This window comes from Lepidochelys kempii, chromosome 7 (assembly GCF_965140285.1).
Source record: "Lepidochelys kempii isolate rLepKem1 chromosome 7, rLepKem1.hap1, whole genome shotgun sequence".
Taxonomy (NCBI): Eukaryota; Metazoa; Chordata; order Testudines; family Cheloniidae; genus Lepidochelys; species Lepidochelys kempii.
Genome location: NC_136386.1, coordinates 82,118,642 through 82,134,726, shown reverse-complemented (window position 1 = coordinate 82,134,726; position 16,085 = coordinate 82,118,642). Strand labels below are relative to the sequence as shown.

The 16,085-nt window shown below is 39.4% G+C and overlaps 1 protein-coding gene across 1 annotated transcript in view; it reads right to left on the bottom strand.

The window, feature by feature from the left end:
- Positions 1–5,993: 5,993 nt before the first annotated feature.
- The window catches only part of LOC140914813 (hexokinase HKDC1), a 38,302-nt gene continuing 28,210 nt past the window's right edge, over positions 5,994–16,085 (bottom strand). The window contains exons 13-18 of the mRNA XM_073353509.2: positions 14,503–14,598; positions 14,328–14,427; positions 12,323–12,506; positions 11,357–11,512; positions 8,666–8,899; positions 5,994–6,668 (exon numbers count right to left, since the gene is read on the bottom strand). Coding sequence (XP_073209610.2) covers positions 6,524–6,668; positions 8,666–8,899; positions 11,357–11,512; positions 12,323–12,506; positions 14,328–14,427; positions 14,503–14,598 — 915 coding nt within the window. The 3' untranslated portion in view covers positions 5,994–6,523. The remainder of the gene's footprint in view (positions 6,669–8,665; positions 8,900–11,356; positions 11,513–12,322; positions 12,507–14,327; positions 14,428–14,502; positions 14,599–16,085) is intronic.

Sequence of the window (16,085 nt, the reverse complement as noted above, 5' to 3'; positions counted from 1 at the left end):
GAGGGTAGGGATAGGATACAGAGGGACCTAGACAAATTGAAGGATTGGGCCAAAAGAAATCTGATGAGGTTCAACAAGGACAAATGCAGAGTCCTGCACTTAGGACAGAAGAATCCCATGCACTGCTACAGACTAGGGACCGAATGGCTAGGCAGCAGTTCTGCGGAAAAGGACCTAGGGGTTACAGTGGATGAGAAGCTGGATATGAGTCAACAGTGTGCCCTTGTTGCCAAGAAGGCCAATGGCATTTTGGAATGTATAAGTAGGGGCATTGCCAGCATATCGAGGGACGTGATCGTTCCCCTCTATTCGACATTGGTGAGGTCTCATCTGGAGTACTGTGTCCAGTTTTGGGCCCCACACTACAAGAAGGATGTGGATAAATTGGAAAGAGTCCAGCGGAGGGCAACCAAAATGATTAGGGGACTGGAACACATGACTTGTGAGGAGAGGCTGAGGGAACTGGGATTGTTTAGTCTGCGGAAGAGAAGAATGAGGGGGGATATGATAGCTGCTTTCAACTACCTGAAAGGGGGTTCCAAAGAGGATGGCTCTAGACTGTTCTCAGTGGTAGCAGATGACAGAACAAAGAGTAATGGTCTCAAGTTGCATTGGGGGAGATTTAGGTTGGATATTAGGAAAAACTTTTTCACTAGGAGGGTGGTGAAACACTGGAATGCATTACCTACGGAGGTGGTGGAATCTCCTTCCTTAGAAGTTTTTAAGGTCAGGCTTGACAAAGCCCTGGCTGGGATGATTTAGTTGGGGATTGTTCCTGCTTTGAACAGGAGGTTGGACTAGATGACCTCCTGAGGTCCCTTCCAACCCTGATGATCTATGATTCTATGAAAACATTTGTTCTTGTATTAAATTTTGAGGACCCCTACATTTTGGCCCTATACGTCATAGAATCACTTCCTCACTTCTTTACACTGTCCTTTAATGCTATATAAAACTGAGCTCCCAAGACAAGATATTCAGGGATTTACTATAATCAGGGATTTCTGAAGGATTTACAAGTGACCCTATATTTACTTCTGAACACTGGTTTGTCAGAGTTACCAAGGGGAACATCTCAGTAGTGATCTATTAAACCCACTTACTCTGGATTCTAAATCAGAAGCAAATGTTGTAACAACCTTCTGGTAGCCAGCGTACATCCGTTCACCTAAGGCAGGATAAATAGCGAGGAGGAGGAGGAGGGGGGAAATGGGAGAGGAAGGTATCTTTGAGACCATTCTTTCACAGAGTCATAGGTTTGGAGGTCAGAAGAAGTCATTATGATCATCTTGTCTGACCTCTTTCACAAGCCACAGAACCTCACCCAGTAATTTCTGCATTAAGCCTACAATTGTCAGCTCTCCTGTTGCCAAGAAAAAGAAAAGTGGCAATTTCAAAAAGTATGCAAACTACATTAATCAGAGGGAAGACACACTAAAGAATCTGAAGCAAAGATATTGAAGGGGAAAAACAGAATGAAGGAAGCACAAAACATGGACACAACTTGAAGTGACTCACTTTTATTGTAAATCTGTTGCAAGAGTTTATATGCTAATTATATACATAATTAATGTGCATACTTTTGCAATGTACTGTGTGCTGGGTAACAGATAGTTATCTGAAGTTTTCTTATTTTCAATCTCAGCTAAAGCAAAAGAAGGTATTGCTGTGTGTGATGTGTAAAGGATTTTTGTTCAGCTTCTTAAAATATGCACCCATGAGACTGCAAGTTTGCAAAATTCCTTTCACGTTTTATGTTGGCATTATCAGAAACAATGTACCATATTGTTAGTTGGTTATAGGAGAATCTTATTTTAGAGTAAGCTGAAAGTAATGAAGTGTATAGATCCTAAAAGCTGTAGCTAACAGGCTCTTTAGGAAATCAGCACAGGGTACTATGCCTCACCTTTCCATAACCCAATAGCTGCCAATCCTCATCTCTTTAGAGAGACAGAGAGAAACTGCATGTCAGAACCTTGTTCATTATTTCCCTACCCACTTTCAGAAATCAGAAGCCTCCCCTGTTGCTATGACATATCATTGTTCTGCTGACGTTTTATCATATCTGTGTGGGCAGTGTTTGGATTCCCGGTGTTCCTGCTGCTTAAATGAAGGTTAGACTAGATGTGGACTAGAACAATGTCCTTGGCATTTTGAGAAATCTTTAGACAATGATTTCCATTTACTGTGTGAACAGCATTTTGTGATCACATGATTGGATTCCACAACACCTACACTAACTGTAAAATGAAGCCACAAAAATTTTATATTGTTGGCCTAGCATATCACAGGAAAACCACACTGCAGCTGAGGTATACGCAACTCAGCTCCAGTTTTCTAAGGGCTCATTTATATACAAAACAGAGTGAAATAGGACTTTTCTAATCTAAAAAAAGAGTGTCCATACAAAGGTTTTGCACCAGTTTCACTATACTGATTTTGTTAAACTGGGATTCAAACTGTGTGTAGATCAACCCTTAGGCTCCTACTTCCCAACAAAGTAACATGCCGTTGCCAGTACACAACTCTCTATCATCATCTTTAATGGATTAAAGGGACTGTTTATTTAAAAAAAAAAAACACTAATGAATATTACATATCATTTTACAGGAAAATCCTATATATTTTAATAGAAATCAAATCAACAGTTGTATAAATAAAAAAGGGGCTCTATAAAAGTGATTCTTTAAACCTAGGAATGTATCATATACTACTAGACCATGCTCTCTCCCCTCTCTGAACGGACTATAATGAATCCCACCTCTTCACAGTGACAGTGGGAGCCAGCCAAGAGCCATCTCCCTCCAGTGGGAGCCAGGAGCTTTTCCACTGAGTCCCACAGCTCCATTCAGATTCCTCTGCACTTTGGGGTTTCCCCTGTACCGATAGACCAGAACACACTGCACTTCTCACAAGAGCATTCTTCACTCTGGGACATAAATACGAGTTTAAGCCCATTTGCAGGGGAGATTATCAGGACCCACTGAAAGAGTTATCAGGTCCCAGCATTGTCAGGTGAACACTGCAATTCTTGCCCTAAAGGGAGCAGTCATTTTAATTCCTCTGGTCCTGGGTTGAATGGGGACTCAGGATGTGGCAGCATTGACCATTTTTATTTGCCCCAGTTATTACCAACTTGTTTTTAAATATTCATGCTAACATTACAGCCTGACAATTGCAAGTATTCCTCTACAAAACTAATACAACTCAAATATTCATCCTCTGTCATATATAGCCAGGCTACTTTTGAGTCAGCTGATGTTGTGGGATTGCTATTGAAGTTAAAATTGGCTATGCAGAGATCATGTAATTATTCCTGTAGCAACATTTGAATGTATATAAAAAAGATTTGATGCAGGTCACTAGTCTCCAAATGCCCACCTTTGTTCAGTAGGGAGTACTGTACGGTATGTTTGATTTAGTACCTATAGCTCTGAAAGAAGAAACCCAGTCACCCTCTCTAATGTTTTTCTAAGATGTTCATCACCACATGAGCTACGCTGCTCATTGCTTTGGAAAAGTTGGCTCCAAATAGTGCCTGCTTATTTTACTTACTAGAAGTAATTTTCTGTGAAGAGACAGTATTTCATTGGAAAATCTGATCAAGTGGTATTGTTAAATCTGAAGAAAGGTATAATAAAAATGAATGTTTTCATGATGTCTTACAAATAGTTTAATAATTTTACATTTATGTGATGCTGTTTGTAATGATTGCATGAGTAGTCAGTTCTATAATATTAAATATGCATTTACCCTCTCCAGCTAGCCCAGAAACAAAAATGATATATTAGCACTTTAGCAAGTGAAAATAATTTTCAGTTTCATTAATTTGTTTTATTTTTTTTATGCATTCGGTAATTTCAATATGTCACAGTGAAAGATGCTATTGACCAGCTTTTAAAAAATATAAAGTGAATGTATCTTAACAAATTTGATTCATTGTTGCTAGGCTTAAATTTTCAGTCTTATTTCAGCTTTTATATTATTGTTAACATGAAGCCAACTATTTAACAGTGCATACTAGTTATGGACACATCCAAGCTCCTAGAGTATGTCTGCCTCAGGCATCCTGCTGTCAGCACAAGTGTTGTGTCCGGCTGTGCTCCCAGCACAAGTACACAGGAATATATATGAACAGAGGGTTAAGAGGGTATGGAAGCAGCTGAGATTGGAAACCAGAGGTTTCCTGTTTTGCCATTTTGATTGTGTGCTACATATTATTTCATTTGGCAATCCATGAAATAAGAGTGTGATTTTTTTTAAGTCACACCCAAAGGTATTGACTCTTTTTAAGATGTCTATAAATCTCAGCACATTTTACTGTCCATGTCCCACTGATAAATATAAAACAGCCAAAAGAAACAGGCATTCCTGTTTCATCCCCTGCTTGTTGGCCTTTGTCCATTAATAAACCATCTTTATTAACTGCCCGGCTGCTGAGCTCAAGTACTACTGATAGGTTTAAAAAGTTCACATAAGCCTGTGTCTCTGCTGCTCATCCCCTGGCACTGAAGAGTCACTTTTGGAGTGAGCAACAAAACATGCTGTTCCCACAAGAGTTAATTTAGCGTGGCTGGAGACATGCAGATCAGCAGCCAGGGGACTAAGAAAGATGAAAAGAGAAACATTTCCACAAAATGGAAACAATCTGATTTTTAAAATTTGAATGGGGAGGAAAGACCAGAAAGAAAACAAAGAATAAAAGAACCTGATACATTAATGCAGCCTCATTCTAGAAAAATTCCTGGGAAACTGAGATTAAAAGAGGTGTAACAGAGTGGTCTGTCCCTTTAAAGGCTGTGGGGCAGGGTACTAGGGTGACCAGATGTCCCGATTTTATACTGACAGTCCCAATATTTGGGCCTTTGTCTTATATAAGTGGCTATTATCCCCCAGCCCGTCCCAATTTTTCAAACTTGCTATCTGGCCACGTTACAGGGAGCAGTCAGCCCTGTTCCGAAGAGAAGCCCAGCAAGCAGAATCAGCCAATCCAGCAAGACAGCATTTTGTGATTAGATCGGATTCCTGGTTGGAGGCTATAAATGAGGGCTCCAGGCCATGAAAGAGCCTGAGACCAAGAAACAGCTGCGATTACACTCTCCTATGGGCTGCAGCTGATTTTTGTACAGTACAGCCACTTTCTAACCATGTCCACTGGATGTGGGGGTGCACTGTATTACAACTGGTCTGGAACAAAAAGTAAAAAATGTAGTAATTAGGGCTATCAATTACTTGCAGTTAACTCATGCAATTAACTCAAACAATTGTGATTAAAAAATTAATAGCGATTAATCGCAATTTTAATCACACGGTTAAACAATAGAATACCAATTCTATATAAGAAAAAGGCCCAAATTGAAATGTATTAAATATTTGATGTTTTTCCTACCTTTTCAAATATATTGATTTAAAATACAAAGTTTACAGCACTCACTTTATATTATATTACAAATATTTGCACTGTAAAAAATGATAAAAGAAATAGTATTTTTTAATTCACCTCATACAAATATTGTAGTACGATCTCTTTATCGTGAAAGTGCAACTTACGAATGGAGATTTTTTTTTTTTTTGGTTACATAACTGCATTCAAAAACAAAATAATGTAAAACTTTAGAACCTACAAGTCCCCTCAGTCCTACTTCTTGTTCTGCCAATCGCTAAGAAAAACAAGTTTGTTTACATTTATGGGAGATAATGTTGCCCGCTTCTTATTTACAATGTCACCTGAAAGTGAGAACTGGTGTTCGCATGACACTTTTGTAATCAAAAATAAATATAAAGTGAGCACTGTACACTTTGTATTCTGCATTGTAATTGATATCAATATATTTTAAAATGTAGAAAACAATCCAAAATATTTAAATGAATGCTATTCTATCATTGTTTAACAGTGTGATTATTTTTTAATCTTGCAATTAATTTTTTCAATCATGCAATTAGTCGAGGATTAATTTTTTTAATCACTTGGCAGCCCTAGTAGTAACATATGTTTCATTGAACATAATGTTTTACTGGACAAAGTTAATTTATTCCAATTTGTATATCTATTTTAAAAAACAACAAAAATGAACAAGTATACCTACTAGAGATGTATAGTACCAGGATCTCGATACCCACTGAGGCAGACCAAACTAAGGCTAAAAACCCCTCAAACCATGAAAAACTGTGCGACAAACTCACAAGATAACATTAGTGGGGCAGGAGATCAATTAAGCACTTCAAAAGCTGATTTTTGAAAAAAAAAATTACATTTATGTGACCTGCTTTTTCACACTATGTATGGCATTCGGTCAATGAGTCTATTGTAGTATCCCAGAACATAGTGCTAACTAGCAAAAGGATGCCCCAACCCGCACCCAAGTTATGGTGGGTCAAAGATTTGACTTGTTCTGCATTGGCAGTGGTTCTAGTCTAGCTGCTAGTGGGTATTTCTTGTTGGTCTCCACCCAAGTTATTTTGTGTAGTCATTGAGCAAATCTCTAATGCATTTGTACAGTTGTATTTAAATTTGTGTCTGTTTTTAATTTTCTCCAACATTATGCAATCTTTTTGCCACAGCAGTAATTAGGGCAGCTCCCTTTCCACTTCCATCTTCAGACAGCATGAAAGTCACATCACACTGAGGTGCCATTTCTTTCACTGTTTCCCGTAAAATCCTAGAAAAACTAAAAGTAAAACAAAAATATTTTACAATGTGTAAATGGAGTCATCATTTCTACTTGTTTATAAATTATTTAAATCACCACTTATTTAATTTTGTGTATTCTGAAATTTTTTAGTTTGCTGATTTTATGCTAATGATTATCATATACAACCACCATAATGTACCCCCAGGTATAAGGGATCCTGAGTGTATACATGTTGTTCGATCCTTTCTTCACTAACCCAAACTAAAACAGTTTGTTTCACCTATAGGAAGCAAGGGACCAAACAAACAAGACAGCACACCAGTCAACATCTTCCACTGGTTCTCCCCCATCCCTTCAGTATGTTCTGCCTCCTACAACAGGAAACAGAAACAAGTTCTTCCATCCTGTGAGATGGTGAGAGAAAAGGACCCATTTCCTCAGAGGGGACCATATGTCACTTAATGATGGTCTTGCTCTAGCATGCAGCAACAGGCAATACTGGGTTCCAGATTCCTTTCATATAAAGAAGCATTGACGCCTTCTGTGGAGCTACTAGTCTAGCCAGCTCTTTGCCATTTCATTCATTGTACTTTATGGGAATTTCACTTTGCCTGTTCCAAGTGGTGCAATGGTGAACATGGAGGTTTAGATGTTCTTAGACCAGTTCACAGAAAAGGGGTTAGGGTTTTTTTGTTTGTTTGTTTTAAAGAAGTGGGGCTTTTTAGGTGCCAAAGTGTTCTGATGATGAAGTCCCATCAGGAGCTAATGCAGGAATTTGTACTGCAGGTGACTCAGAAGAGAAAAGAAGGGAAGAAGAGATGCCAAAAGAAAGTAGTTAAATCTATGGAAACATTTCCACAGCCTAAGTTGGTCAGTTGGGAGATGGCAGCTATAAATTCCTCTCTATAAATAGTGTGAAAAAAGTTAATGTAATCTGGAAACATTTTAACAGCAAACAAAAAAAGTGGCACTTCCCCATCTTGGTCACAGTTTTCATTTTCAGTTTTCTTATCTTTCCTACCATCATGAAGCGAAGTTAGCAGAAAAGCCTCACATTTTAGAAACTATTGAAGATGATAGGCAGTCTCCCTTCTGCAAGGTCGGTCTTCTGATGCGGCTAGTTTGGCAGCAAATTCTACACCTTCCTCTACCATGGTTAGACCTCATTCACGGAACATGGATGTAACCTCAGCAACTAGCGTAATCTTCCATTTCAGCAAGGCCACTTTTTTGGAAAAAATTAGGCCTACGCCATCACCAAAAAGCATAAAGATCCAAAATGCCAAAAGTTAATTTAGAACTATTAGAAACTTCATCCATTGCAGGTTTCCAGCATGAAGATTTCCTTTTGACTGAGATTTCGGGGGGAGGTTCTCCTCATAACTGGAATTTTAATACATTTTAAGCATCCAAAAGGCCATAAAAAAAGGAAATGTTAAGGATAATATATGTGCTAAATGAACCAGAGAGGTATACAGTCTTTGACAGATGTAGCTGTTGGCTTGGCACAAGAATAGAGTTGACTTACTATAAATTAATCAGCTGATGAATATGCCTTTATATTGTATTATTATTTAACATTAATATTGTATTCTCTCCTCGGGGCCAACCAGGTCAGCACCCATTGTATCTAGGCATTTATACTGTATAAAAGAGTTTAGGTAGTTTCTAAATGTATTTAACTAAAAAGAGAAACCTTCATTTCTTGCTTGCTGTGGAAGCTAAAAGACTGGAAACTAGCTCTTCTGTTAAACTCAAAATCAATCATTACAACCTCAGCAGCAAGTTTCCCTTTCTTCAAATCAGGCTGCTTTGAACTAATACAGTACAAGAAGGCACTGCTTTGAGCCTCTCTGTTGGCAATTTTCAACCCTTAGTCTGAATTAATAAGTCAACTGCAGGAATACGCATTCATTTCTTGAGGATAACCTTTCAGTTTCTATAATCTAAACAGACTGTTGAATACAGTTTTGTTTGTTTTCTTAAGGGACTCTTAAGTCAACATTAAAGCAAAGTAGGAACAAAGTACTCACTGCGGGTGTAGTTTGTATAAAGTTCCATCCACTCCAACAGTGATTTTCAAGTGCTCTAGATTTCTGTTTTCTCTCTTCTTCTCTACTATAGCAGCCAGTCCTGCTCCACATAGTTGGGCTGCTCTCTTTGAAACAGCACCACACACCTCCTTTACGATAATGCTGTCATCACAAGTGCTGTCCAATCCAAGCTGCTGCAGAATTCTTCTAACCTGAAGAAGGGCTAGCCGGTCACTGTGTTCATACAAAACACAACAGCAACTTTTGGTTAGAAGATACTGTGTGTACTTTTGGATTTTTAATCTTACAAATGAAACCGAATTGTTAGAGATTAGCTCTGGAGAAAAGCCCAAACACCCTCAACTGGGAGGGAGGATCTGATTGGAATTCAAATCCAAATCTTGCATCTTGAGCTCTTCTGTAATTGCTATGAAAACCACTTAAGAGGAATGAGGTAGTTTTTCAATGGCACAAATATCTGTTGGGCACCTCTCATTGAAAATCAGTAGGAATTAGGCACCTCACTGCCATTCCTGCCTTTGAAAATCTCCCACCAATGGGTCACAAATCAGCCACCCTATTTTTTTTTTTAGCATCTTTTCCTTCAGGATCAAAAAGTGATTTTACTCTGAAGATCATGGACAAGCACCCACACACATTCATACACATGTACATTCAGAGTACAGTTCTTTTTTATAATCCATTATTAATATGCTTTTTGTAAAGGTAGTAACACTTGAGTGCCTCAGAAAACTCTGTGAATGAGATAAAGGCTGTGCATGGTGGTAGGATTTTTAAGATGACATGGTTGAGTAAGAACAGGGATAATCACTCCTAACAATTACAGAATAATTATGTGACTCCCCGCCCCCCCCGCACTGCGCTCCTATTTTTAACAGGCTTCCAGGAAGGGGAATACTCCATGTTTCTGTGAGGGAATCACAGAATCAGAAGACTGGAAGGGACCTGGAGAGATCATCTAGTTCAGTCCCTTGCACTCATGGCAGGACTAAGTATTATTTAGACCATCCCTAACAGGTGTTTGTCTAACCTGCTCTTAAAAGTCTCCAGTGATGAAGATTCTATAGCCTCCCTAGGCAATTTATTCCAGTGCTTAACCACCCTGACAGGAAATTTTTCCTATTGTCCAACCTAAACCTCCCTTGCTGCAATTTAAGCCCATTGCATCTTGTCCTGTCCTCAGAGGTTAAGAACAATGTACCACCTCCTCCTTGTAACAACCTTTTATGTACTTGAAAACTGTTATATCCCCTTTTAGTCTTCTCCTTTCCAGACTAAACAAACCCAATTTTTCAATCTTCCCTCGTAGGTCACGTTTTCTAGACCTTTAGTCATATTTGCTGCTGTCCTCTGGACTTTCTACAGTTTGTCCACATCTTTCCTGAAATGTGGCACCCAAAACTGGACACAATACTGCAGCCTAGGAGGACAGTGGAAGAATTGCTTCTCATATCTTGCTTACAGCACTCCTGCTAATACATCCCAGAATGATGTTTGCTGTTTTTTTGGGGTCAGGAAGCAACAGTTTTACACTGTTGATTCATATTTAGCTTGTGGTCTACTATGACCCCCCAGATCCCTTTCTGCAGTACTGCTTCCTGTGAAGTCATTTGCCATTTTGTATGCGTGCAACTGATTGTTCCTTCCTAAATGGAGTACTTTGCATTTGTCCTCATTGAATTTCATCCTACTGACTTCAGACCATTTCTCCAGATCATTTTGAATTTTAATCCTATCCTCCAAAGCACTTGCAACCCCTCTGAGCTTGGCATCATCCACAAACTTTGTAAGTGTACTCTCTATGCCATTATCTAAATCACTGATGAAGATATTGAACAGAACCAGACCCAGAACTGATCCCTGTGGGACCCCACTCAACATGCCTTTCTAGCTTGATTGTGAACCACTGATAACTACTCTCTGGGAATGGTTTTCCAACCAGTTGTTCACCCACCTTATAGTAGCTCCATGTAGGTTGCATGACCTTCTGATAAACAAACAAACTAGGAAAATATGAGACAGTATCAAAAGCCTTACTAAAGTCAAGATATACCACATCTGCTGCTTCCCCCCAATCCACAACACTTGTTACTCTGTCAAAAAAAAAAACTATTAGGTTGGTTTGACATGATTTGTTCTTGACAAATCCCTGCAGACTGTTACTTATCACCTTATCATCATCCAGGTGTTTATTTGCTCCATTATCTTTCCGGGTAGTGAAGTTAAGCTCACTGGTCCATAATTCCCTGGGTTGTCCTTATTTCCCTTTTTTATACATAGGCACTATATTTGCCCTTCACTATTGAATATTGCCCTGGAACATTGACTATTGGTTATAGAAGGGATCAGGGGCTAGGACTCTTGCAAAACGATGAGTCTCGATGTAAGCCTGGCTGGTCACTTAGATTATCTGAGGCACAGAGAGGTTATCTTTAAAATGGATATAATACGTACCCCACATGAGCCATATTGCTATGCCAGTGTAAGTTCCCAGGGTAGACCAGCCCTCGGACAAATTCCATTTAGTTCAATGGGAGCAGTGCCCAGGGAAAAACTTCAAGATTTGGGCCAGTATTTTGTCACTTCCTGACCTCAATAGCTCCTATTTGCACAGAAGTAATTGGCAATGAAACAAGACAGAAACCACCTCACTCTAATGAATTACTTTACCTTTCAATATGAGACAGGAATTTTGTTTCAAATATGCCTCTTGTCCTGAGCGATTCCGAAATCTGACCTCTGAACAGAAGTCCATGTTTGGTTAAGTCAATCAAAATTTGCCTCACTATTTCACCCAAATACATTCCACTGGTCATTTTTTCATACCTATTTTACAAAACATATAAATAATTACAAATAAATAAAAGATGGCAAATTAATTCTGTTTAATACCATTTGTAGAACACACTATAACCAACCCTAAAAATATTAAAAACTCGGGTATTCCACTACCTAAACTCACTGCTGCTTGGCTGTAAAAAAAACCAACACATTATCTGTTACAATTACTTCAAATGCAAACACTAGTTACAATATTTCATGTTCTAAAGAAGATAAAGAAATTAGAAAGAAAACACAAAATATTAAATAGAATGCATTGATTGAAGTTCCAGTTTTAGATTAACTCTAACATTTTACCCAGCTTCCCCCACCTTTAACTTTGGTGGCTGATATAAATTGGCACTTAGATCCAGATAAGTTCTCCCCTTGTAAAACCAAACTCAAACTCGTTTTTTGCAGGTTTTATTTTGAAGTTTGTTTTTAATACAAAACTTTTGCAATTAATCTTATCTGGAAAGTGTTCACAGTTGAGTATTTTATCCTAGCGTCAAGCCAAGTGGAACAGTAAAAGTGAAAGGATGACACAGACATGCTTATGTTTTACATATGTGTCTTAAAAGGTGTTCTGGTTTTGCAAATCACCTGTTTTGGCAACGTTGATGTGGGGACAGAGAAGCAGTTTTGTCTAGATCTAAAGAACACAGGCAGTCTGCATGATTTATAGTTTGGCAAATGAATTACGGTACCAAAATCTCCTTGTAAAGTACTTGTTTAAAAAAGAAAAGGAAAAAAAAGGCAGTTCAGGGAAACTGCAGTAACCTAGTCATCATTTAAAAACAATAAAATCAGCTTTACCTCTGTTTCCCAGGATTTAATGAACCCTCATCCACTTCTTTATCATATTTTGTTCTGATACTATCAATGCACCCATTGTCACCAAATCCTCCCCATTCTGTGTTAATGCACATTTTCCCTTCAGTCCCTTCCACAATTTCAATATTCTTCATCTCTTCCACGTAGCACACGTTGCTACCTGTACCTGGGAGAAAGCAACAGGGCTTCAGTCACATCTAGTTAAAGAGTAACTGAAATGCGCAGAAGGAAATCATGGTGTCTACACTGTGAAATATTTAAATGTCACTTCTCCTGAACCAGATCCATATTACAAAGATATCCCAAGATCTTAATAGAAATCAGTGTCAACAAGTGGCCTTTCTGATCGTATCTTCTACATAATTGAAATACAAACATTCAGAACTGAGGTAGGTTTTCCGCAAAATATGCCATAGAAATTAACTGGAGATTTCCTATTACTGCAATGCCCTCATGGGAATCTCACTGGAGAAAAGGAGATGGGGTAGGAAAGCACAGAGTCAGGTGACTGAATACTACACAATTGATATTTGCATCACATTTGCAGGCCAAACAACTCATGCTACTGTAAAAGTTATTTGGCTCAACCATACTTAGTTTTATCCCATGTTCATGCATCTACATATCATATTTGCTTGTTTAGTGTTGCTACACGCTGGCCAGGCATCTTTATCTGCCTAACTACAATGAGCCCTGAGTCCTTTTGTTCAGAGGATACATCAGATTCGCAGCTCATCTCTGCATGTGAACAGATTCTCAAAAAGAACAGAACATCTGAATCTAAAATAGCAGAGCAGGAGAGCATCATTTTCAGTGCTTAATATGTGCCAGGGCTTTCCAGGGCTGAGCCCTGGCATCTCTGGGTTTGCCACGTCAGTTATGAAAGCAAATCAATTGCTTGAGCCCTGGCACCTCATTGCTTGAGCCATGGCACCTCTTTCGTTACAAATTAAGCACTGATCATCTTCCTACAATATTAGCCACAGTCTCCAAGGATTCCCCCATTATATTCTGCTTTAAACACTCTCCCCTGTCCTCACCACACATAAGGCTTACAGGCTGGCCACTAAGGGTATGTCTACACTGCCCATGTTATACCGCAGCGGCGGCAGATATGGGCAGTGTAGTCACGCTTTATCGCCGGGGGAGAGCTCTCTTGGCAATTAAAAAAAGAAAAACAAAAAACCACACCCAAAACGAGGGGTAGTAGCTTTATCACCAGGAGCACGGCTCCCGGCGATAAAGCACTGTCTACACTGCCACTTTCAGTGCTAAAACTTTAGTCATTCAGGGGTGTGAAAAAACACACCCCTGAGTGATGAAAGTTTTAGCGCTGAAAGTGGCAGTATAGACACAGCCTTAAATTGTAGCACTAGAGGAAGAGATGAAACTTCATCCAGAACATGTCACAGCCTTTCCCCCAGCTATATTCAGAGCCCCAGGATGGTGTATTGGAAACAATAAAAATTACAAGCTGTCACTTTAAATCCTGGTCCAGCTTGCAGGCTAGAGGCTTCGGAGGAAAGTATGTGATCAATCTACACCTCGCAGAGTCAGTTTCCAGAAAGCTAGAGTGAGGTAGGGTGAGCTATGCTGCTCTGTTTTAGCGATCAACCTATTTTGTTTTCCTTAGTTTGGGGTTTTTTCTGTGTTCTGAATTCTAAGAAATAAAGTAGTCTTATTTTAAAGCTTTCCAGCAGAAAACATTTAATGTTTATATCCAATTTATCTGTTTGAATATTGTGAAACATAACATGCTGTCAATCCAGTGACTGAAAATTAGTTATTCCCATTCTCCTACATACTAGTGCAGATCATTACCACCGAGCTATCAAGCTGGCACAGATTCTCCATACATTAATAGTTCTTATGAAGTGAACCATTTATTTTATAGGTCTCAGTGGTAAGATTTTTTTCTATCACAAATCAACTGATCATTTAAATATTTTGCTTTCATTTTAAACAAGTAATTTGATTAGTATTTTACCTGCAATAAGGCCAATTTCACAATATGGATCCTCATAGCCACATGTCATCATTGTTCCAACAGTGTCATTTACCACTGCTACAATATCCAGGTCAAACTCCTGCAATGGAAATCATATTTAGAAAGAGGTACAGCTGCTTTAACAAACCAAATAGATAGCAACAGAATTTCTTACATTTCTGCGTTTTATGGCCTCTCTTAGCATATCAACAACATCCTCTCCTTCACAGTCTGTTGCCTTGAAACCTTTTGTCCACTCCACAAGCGCTCCCTGTAACAGAACAGCAACAAAAATGACAAATGGAGTTGGATGTGAATCCTGTGCACTGAATGGGGCAGCCTCCTGTGGACAAAATAGTATGTAAGCATGTAGTTAACAACTGTATCATTTGCACAAGGGGACTGAATTAAGGTTGCACAGGTAATCTACATTCTGGCATTTCCTAACATTTGAGTGCTTGACTTTTGCAAACTTAGTAATGTTCTTTTAATGTAGTTTTTTATGTATAATATGTTTTTGGCCCGTGTAAAACCAAACTTCCACTGTGCTTGAGACTCAACTGCTGTGTGGAAATGACTCCACTTGCAGAGGTGGATTTACCATGCAACAAACAGTGCAGTGGCATGGGGCCCCCAATGATGGGGGGCCCCCAATATGCAGGACAAATCTCATTTGACAACCTGCCCCCAAGTCCTGGCCAGCAGTGCAGCAGAGCTCAGGCAGGCAGACTGCTTGCCTTCCATGGCTGGTGGCCGCACGCCGCTCCAGGAAGTGGCCAGCTGCTGGCACATCTCTGTGTGCCCCTGGCAGGGGGGAGACAGCTCTGTGCGCTGCCCTTGCCACAGGCAGTGCATGGAGACCCGCTTCCCTCCTCCCCACAAGAGGCGCACAGACGTGCCAGCAGTGCAGCAGGGCTAAGATGGCTCCCTGCCCACGCTGCCTCCCTCCCTCCAGGGGCACGAAAAAATGAAAAATGCGGGGGGAGAAGAATGTTCTTTTTCTTGGCTGGGTCCCGAGGCGGAGGGCCCCAAAAATGAAGCTGTGCACAGGGCCCCACTAACTCTAAATCCACCACTGTCCATTTGGTTTGCTGTTGACAGCTTTACTCCATGGTTTATTCAGATTCTGAACCACAAACAGTGGTTCAATTTGTCAAGTTATGTTCCTAAATACTAGACATTACCAAGGTGTAGCTTGTTACCGAAACAACGGAGACACAGTTAGACTGGAAGAAAATAGCCTTACATATGCCATTATTATTTGACCACTAGTGGTTCCTCAAGATTCCCGCAGTGTGTGTTGTGGTTTCCCCAATAACAGGATCATCATCATGAGGGTCCAGAAGTTTCACCATCACCTAACAGATATGTTACTCTTCATGCTGGTCTAAATACCCTGTCTGCTATCCCTCATCTTATCAGACACAAGAGCCATTGGAGCAATCAACCAAGTAGCAGCAAAAGCTGAAATATTCTTTCTTTCTACTTCTTTGAGACGCATTCCCTTCCCACCTACTTCCTTGCAGGTAATCACCTGTTCCATCATTTGTGAGTGAACTATGAGAAGAATTATATTTATTGTAAATAATTAAGCAGTCAACTTAATGAGTTTTAAGAAATTTCCTTTGCAAAATTTCAGCTCATTTGATGAGTAATACTGCGGATTCTTATCTAGGTTACCAAGTGATTTGTTTTAACTCGAAGATAAATAATCTGATCCCACTGATGAAGTTTTGAAGTTATGCTAAAAATAGCTAG